This window comes from Seriola aureovittata, chromosome 5 (genome assembly GCF_021018895.1).
Source record: "Seriola aureovittata isolate HTS-2021-v1 ecotype China chromosome 5, ASM2101889v1, whole genome shotgun sequence".
Taxonomy (NCBI): Eukaryota; Metazoa; Chordata; class Actinopteri; order Carangiformes; family Carangidae; genus Seriola; species Seriola aureovittata.
This window is the reverse complement of record NC_079368.1, coordinates 20,022,659-20,030,444: the sequence shown is the minus strand read 5'-3', so window position 1 is coordinate 20,030,444 and position 7,786 is coordinate 20,022,659. Positions and strand designations below refer to the sequence as shown.

Here is a 7,786-nt window from a genome sequence, read left to right as displayed (position 1 = left end):
ACAACTTCTCTAACACACGATAGTCCAAGTATTATGTTATGTTTTATCCCTGGAGTTATTTTGTTTGGCTCCTCTTTAATTTTAAGTCTTTGATTCCTATTTGATGTTCTCATTTAAAGTAAGCCTGTACTTCTACTGCACAATGAGCACTGTGGCCATAAGTGACAATAATGAGACAATGTTTTGTGTATAACAGTAGCAAGTAGAAAAGAGTATATTATCAGTGAACTGCCACAGCGCTCAAGCAGCATGTAGCTAAGGTTTGCTAATGTTAGCATACATTAGCCACCATAAGCTACTGGTAATACTAGATGGAGTACGTCTGCAGTAGCAAAACGCCTGACTATATTAAAATTAGCAGGAGCTTATAATGCAACTTTTTATTAGTAACAAGAACAATGTGTTATTTCTTCTTTTAAAAGTTACACAGTCTCACTTTAAGGAGGCTAGTTACATTATGCCTAATGGGTGGATGCTGTGACAACTTTTATCACCTACAAGCAGAAACTCTCAGAAATGGCACTTTGCATTTCCTATCACTTCCCTCCACTCTTGGGAAGACAGCATCATGAGGTGCACTTACTGAGCTTAAATTTTGAGAAGCAGAAGCGCAAGTAGAGAAAAACCATAACATGAGCAACCTGATGAAGAAATGTATGACGTACGCAGCAGTATCTGTTTTTGGTTTGCTAGCATTAGCCACTACAAGCTACTTCTACCAGAACAAGTAGAGCTGTTGCAGCAGAGATCCTGGGTGTGCTAAATTTAGCAAGGTTACATTTTTATTGCTCATGATCTCAACTTTTCATTTCTAAAAATTAAGATTGTGCCATTTCTTCTTTCATAAGTTACATAGTCTCACTTTAAACCTGTGTTAACTGATTTTTTTTTGTCATAAGCAGACTGTTGCTTATTTACGCATCCAGCTGTTATGGAGCAAAATTAATATTCATTTAGAGTTGTGTAAAAGTTACGAGCCAGACGACTATGATGAGCTGAAACTTAACAGCACATTATCACATGGTCAGTTCATGCATTGTTATTATAGATAAATCAATTGTAGCTGCTTTAATTTCACATCTTATTTTGTCTGGGAAGGCGCTCCATAAACATATATATAGATATAAAGAGCAGGGTCCAAAGGTCACTTCTCCATGAATGGAAAAGTGGTCTCAGACTTATTATTATCAAAGGACACCCCGCCATCGCTCCTCCGTGCTGTCATTTCCCCCCTCTCTCCTCTCAACTTAAGATTCAACTCAAAACATTTCATGAGAGTTTCCCACTGCGGTTTGTGCAGTGACATCATTGCAAACATGCAACATGCTCTGAGCCGGCTGAAGTCAATAGTCATGGGGAAAGCATCTCCCATAATCTGGGGTCTGTGGGGCCCCCTAATTGCTTTATGTAATAATATGCTGCAGTGATGCGCTCTTCTGGGAGCCATGAATGTAAATGCTCCCCCTCCTCATCATCTCCTTCCTTCATTAAAACATAACGTCAGCACCATGCCAACAAAGGGACAATTCACAGAGGCTGGGAGCCCGGTTGGTACACATAGTGCAGCGTTGAAGGACTGATCAAACATTCAAATGTTCCCTTTGGATATTATTAGTAACCCGTGATCTGGTGTTTATTTCATATTTATATGTTTATCCAGGCAAGTCGATTAAGGACAAATCCTTATTCACGATGACAGAAACAATTTACAGAAACAATGAGTATCATTACAGTTAAATAATAATGATGTGTCTAAATCTGTCAAAGAGTGACGTAGCTCGGGGATAAGCTGCTCAGACACGTGAGGACTTGGACACAGTAAATGGGACAACAGATAAGGTTGCAGAAACGAGGACACCATTAAAGCAAATAATGATGCTGAAAACTAAGCAAACATCCACCAACATAAATTAAAGACAGTTTTATTTTCGTACAAGTATTTATATGATTGTATTCCCCTCGACGCTGCCACATTTAAAATGAGTTCATCTACAAAATAAACATCTGTGTTGGGTCAAACTGGGGGAAATCAGCAGTATGTCAGGGCGACAACTAAGCATTATTTTCCGTTATTGATTACTTTGATGATTATTTTTGTGATAAATAGAGTAATTGTTTGGTCCAAAATATGTTGACAATAATTTAAATGGCCATTAGAATTTGTGAGATCCAAAGTGGCGGTTGTTTTCTCCAACGGAACAGTTTACAATCACATAAAACAATGAAAATCAGCAAATCATCAGGTAATCTTTTGTATCTTGACTCAAATTTTTTTTTCCTGTTGATTAAATACTTGCTTAATTGCCTATTTCTTCAGCTCTAACCAGAGTCAGAAAAGAAAGGAAAGCGAAGCGAGTGTTTGACTAAAGGAGAAAAGAGCAGCGGAAAGAGCGGTTCAGCTCTGCAGTATCACGTGAAATGTCTTAAATTAGCCAATGAGTCTCACTCCATGTTCAACTGGAAAAAGGAAAACCCCACGGATATCTCCTCACAGAACAGCCAATTGGAAGAGATGGCACAGTGAAGCAGAGAGCCAGGCCAGCCATCATCCCTCAAAGTCATCCTTATTCTCAGCACTCTCTCAGCCTAAACAAGCGGACAGCTGATTCTTCTCAGGGTGGCCCTGAGTTTAAACACTGGTGCAGAGAGAGACTGGAGCGTCAGGAGAGGATCCACAGCTGCTGTCGAATGACAACCTCATACAGGACGGGGGGGGGGGGGGGGGGTCAACTATTTATCTGGAAAGAAGCGAGATAATGAGGCGTATTCTCATCACAATATGTTTAAAAAGAAAAAAAATTAAAGGGCACCATACACTGCTAAATAATCTGGGAAGTAAACCATGTAAACATTTAAGTTAGGGAACTACAAAAGTGGCATTGCAGCTTTAAACATCTCTCATGGATTGAAATCCTGCAGTAACCAGCAGAGGGCAGACTTGCAGTGAAAGAGGAACAAGACCTTCTGACAGTAATTGGATCACTGTAACTTGTTGCCCTAATGCATTTTGTGGTCCATTAGTAAATCTAATTTCACTTCATCATTAAGCTTGCAGGCATTGTGCCTTTAAAGTCCCATAATTTATGGATTTATCCGTTTAGAGTCATAATGTATCTGCATTTGATTTTTGTGTGTGAGAGCGAAAGAAGTAGAAACAGAGTTAAGTGTCACAAGACTGATATGGCACATGTGGTGTGGATCAGGATTCATAAAACAGAGTGACGTCCAATGTGATCTGTAAATTATTGTCATGCTGGAGGTGCTGAAGAACTTCTAACGTTTCGGCTTTGAATTGTTTTCCACTCAGCTTTTTTTTCTTTTCTTTTCTTTTTTTTTTTGAGTCTGAACACATGTTGACCATCACGCTTTCTTCCAGAGGCGGCTGCATTCTTGACCTAAAAAGTCCTCACAGTTGGTTTTCATAATCACACTGCCACACAGCTGACAGCAAGATGAGACCTTGTTTTCTGGGCCTTTTTGGACATCTATCACTGTGCAGAGCTCACCCTTCATTTGGGAGCTTAAAAACACCTGAGTGTTTTCTTTGCAACTATTGCAAACAGGCCTTTCCATTTTCCATTTTTCAATTTCATACATTATTATTGTGTGATATTTTGACAAATGTCAAGTTTCTTTCTTTCAACTGAGAGATTATACTCAACAATTTTTTGTCCACTCCATTCAAGATGTAACCTTCATTCATTACATAGCACAGTACAAAATGGGCTCTTTCCGTGAATTGTTCAGTCGCACAAAGATTCAAATCATCTTCTTTTGTGGGGAATAAAAAGATAGTGTGTCTGTGTGTTCTTTCAGGACACAGTGTGCTTTATTTGCAGACACATAATGAACGCTCTCACACGCTGAAAAGGAAAGGTCTGAGACGTGTTCTCCAGGAACGGTTCTGCATGCAAGTTTCACAATAGACTTTTTTTTATTCCGAACAGAGAACGACTGAAAAATAACTGCCTTCCTCTGCAGTGAATAACAGCAACAGTTTGTTTAAAAGAAGAATAAAAGATCTCTGCCAATTGCAAAGAACATAATAAAGCTGATGCGTCTCAATAAATGCACGATGAATCATAAGCTCGCTGGCCATAGTAACTTCTCACACCGGCCACAAATTTAACTTTCTGTAGATAGAAATCATGTCAAATTGCTTGTAAACATTTTGAGGTTTGTAAAATGCCTGAAATGATGTGTGATTAGCTTGTCAGGCCTGTAGTGATGAGCACAACGGCTCTGGAGATCAAAGGCAAGTTAATTGAAGACCCATCTGTCTAAAGACTGGTGCACAGTTATGTGTTGTGCACGTGAACTGCCTTGTGTACAAGTGAGCAAAGTATTGATTCAGTTTCTAAAGAGATATGAGGACAGATATAGATAGATAGATAGATAGTAAAAGTTGATTTTCTTGTTGGTAAACGTTCCTTATTCCTGTCAGAACAGAATGCATCAAGAAAAAGGAAAATAAACTTTGCATAGCTCGTTTAAAGTGAGATGTTGCAAACAGTTAGCCTAACTACATTGTAAACTGTAGGGGAGCATATCGGAATCTGATTGAAAAATTAGCCCGGTTAAATCATGAAGCGTCCTGAGGAGGGTAGTGTTTGTTTTAAGGTGGCACCACAGCGAAAAACGTGTCAAACTCGGGAAAAAACGCCGCCGGACCGCCCGGGATTTAAACAGTGGCTGAAAATGTAGTCCCCGGTTCATAGTCAAGACGGTAAAACTGAAATAACTCAACCTTAAACGCGTAACTTGATGATTTTTCAAACAATAAGTTCCCCCTGTCGCTGCTCAGCGCAGTCCGCGGTGCCTCCTTAACTGAGTGCTGGCACTTCAGAATGGGGAGTGCAAGGGAGAGGGTCAGAAAGATTGGTGGGTGGGGATATAACCCTTTTGAGAGAGAGGAAAAAAAAAACTAAAAAAAAAAAAAAATCACGTGTTTGGAGATCAAAGGAGATCCGCTTTGTAGAGGAGGAGGAGGAGGAGGAGAGCGGGGGGGTGAGAAAGAAAGAGGGAAAGAGGGAGAGAGGGAGGGAGCGTTTGCAGGCAATGTAATTGACAAGGCTTGCAGTGGTGAAATAACACGCTTCAGCCCAGGCTCAGCTCTTATTGCACAATTCTGATTCTTTTGACGCATCGCCCGTAGCGCGCATAGACCTGGTTTCAATTACCTTCACCCGATTAATTAATCCGTGTGAAATTATGTCCCGATCGGCGCAGATCCAGCCGGCAAGATGATGATTTTACCAAGGAGAGGCTCAGATCGCGTACCCGACTCGGTGGTCCTGGTGATCTTGGTGGTCGCCGCTTCTCTTGGTACCGTTTTCGCCAAGGACACTGCCTTTGTGGAAGTGGTTCTGTTCGAGTCCAGTCCCAATGGAGATTATACTACTTACACGACTGGCTTGCAAGGACGGTTCTCCAAAGCAGGAGCCACTATCAGCGCGGAGGGGGAGATCGTTCAAGTACGTGTAAAGTGTCTTTTTTTTTTTTTTTTTTCTTACGGGGGAATGACAAGCAGCAGTCCCGAGTAACACTACCGGGACCCTGGGTGTAATTTCACCAAGCTGCCCTTCGTAAAACTTTTTCCACGGGGGCTGGGGGGTTGACAAGAGTTGTATATAGTGTGTATGTGTGTGTGTGTATATGTGTGTGTATGCAGGCAGTGTGAGGATGGTACTAAGCTTGCAAGCATATGCGGTCACAAGATGGCTCCTATCTTGTGGAATTCATTCACAGGGAAAACATGCTCTTGCAGGTTATTTTGTTGATGTCTGGCGATCACTCCTCACTGTTGACTGCCCTCATCTTTAAACGCAAACTTTAGAGAACGGGTTTCCTTAAAAAAAAAAAAAAAAAAAATAGTGATAAACCGTCCACCGCTTCCAAGAAGTTTGTAAACTTTTTTTTCCCTCTTTACCGGAGTAAGCTTTACACGTTTTACAAGAGCAACAAGGCTGCGACTACTACTACTTGGGCTTTAGTTTTGACTGTTTATCCGCTCCAGCGGCGACTTTTGGCAAATAGCGACTTTTACATCCGAAAAAAGTTGGTTTTAATAGCGGAATATGTTTGTTTTTATTGACCGTAGCAGCGTGTAAACTCACCCACACGTCCCGCCGCCTGTAGCCTGTTACTATGTAGCCGTCATCAACGCCGCCTTTGAAGTTGCATGTTTTTGGTTTACGCCAACTTGCAACTATTTTAAGGCTTTTGAAAAATGAATATGAAGAAGGATTGAATGATTGGTCATCATAGAAGCACCCCTTCATCTCATGTTCCCATCTTCTTCTTACCCCCCCCCCCCCCCCCCCCCAAAACATGACAAGTGCACTTGGCTGGAGCTGGGTTAACCTCGGATCAACCGGCCAACTTTGTGTTGAGTAGAAGTCATTAAAATATGAAGCTTTTTCCTCAGTGCCAAGTGTTTATTTGAAATTTTAAGCTGCTTGGCCACTGTTTGTAAGGCAGCAAATAGTTTTGGGTGTAGTCATGTGCCAGAGAGTTGATGTTTCATGTTTTCATTTCCTGACCTCTAACATATTCAGTCTGATTTTGTTTTTGAATTTGCATCCTTTTGAAAAATTTAATGTGAAATTGGTTGAGATGAAGCAAGCGCCAGCAGAAATGATGGTTGAGGGTTTTTTTTTTCATCTTTTCCATGAATGCCAGTAGCTGTTGAAGTGTGGCCTCGGCCTGAAGAAACTATTCAGCTCCATGAGATCATTGGTTTGTGTTGGGAGGACAGGTTTCAATGCAGCCTGTGCTGAGAAGAGTTGAGGGGTGGGGTGGGCTGCGAATACACATTTTTGAGTTTAATCACCATGTTGCATTGAGTAGTGCACAAGAAACCCTGATTGGTGACATAGCATTTTATCAGCACTCTAGCACGAGCCGTCATATGCAGCGCTTCAGTTGCACATTACTGATACTGAACTGACACAGCTGGTAGCATCCCCCATCCACCCCTCGCCACTCTGCAACAATGGCTGCATCCGCCACCGCACAGCAGCATCGTTCCAGTGCATGACTGCATTTTTTTTTTTTGTTCTCCCTAAAAACTCTTTACTTTGAAAGGAAGATGATATGTGGGGATCAAATTAGGGGATGCTCAGCACAAAAATGGCCCCTGTTTATACACAGTGATGGCCATTTGGCGCCACTTGGTAACCACACAGAAATGTCGGACCTCAGCTTTACATCGAAAACCACATCTATTTAGGTTTGCTTTCTTTGCTAACATAGCTTTCTGACCACTTAGAGGCAGCTTATATTTTGTCAGGCTGTAATGAGGGGCAGTTTGTCCAGCACAGTGTACTGTCTTGAATTCCTTACAGTATGTATTCTACCATAGATTTATGAAAGCTGAAACTGACAACCAATGACATCCGTACAACCTGAAGAGTATAATTTTAAGATGGTATCAAATTCCCCACTTGCATGTTCTATACTCGTGAAATAACATTGCAGTAACGTGTTGGGAAATTGCTGCGGTGTTGTAACGGATATAATTTTACTCTGGAATCGGGTTGAAGACAAATATTTATGTTGTCGTGCATTCAGGCGTCCGCATTGACCTCTGTCACCATTGCACTTGACTACTTTTTGCTTTAAAGGTCTGAACCTCCTCGTGCACAGTGAATAGGCTGCTTGATTTGGTCTGCCTGAGGTTTTAAGGGGCCTTCTAGTTCTCTCCTCTGCAGTTTGTACAGAGCCCTGAGGGGTTTGCGTTACCTTGTGTGTGTACAGTAGTGACCAGACCTCAGCAGGTATGGGT

General features: G+C 41.5%; 1 protein-coding gene across 2 annotated transcripts in view; it reads left to right on the top strand.

Moving 5' to 3' along the window:
- Positions 1–5,033: 5,033 nt before the first annotated feature.
- The window catches only part of znrf3 (zinc and ring finger 3), a 75,933-nt gene continuing 73,180 nt past the window's right edge, over positions 5,034–7,786 (top strand). For both annotated transcript variants that reach the window (XM_056376562.1, XM_056376561.1), the window contains exon 1: positions 5,034–5,474. In XM_056376562.1, the coding sequence (XP_056232537.1) occupies positions 5,244–5,474 (231 nt within the window). In that variant the 5' untranslated portion in view covers positions 5,034–5,243. The remainder of the gene's footprint in view (positions 5,475–7,786) is intronic.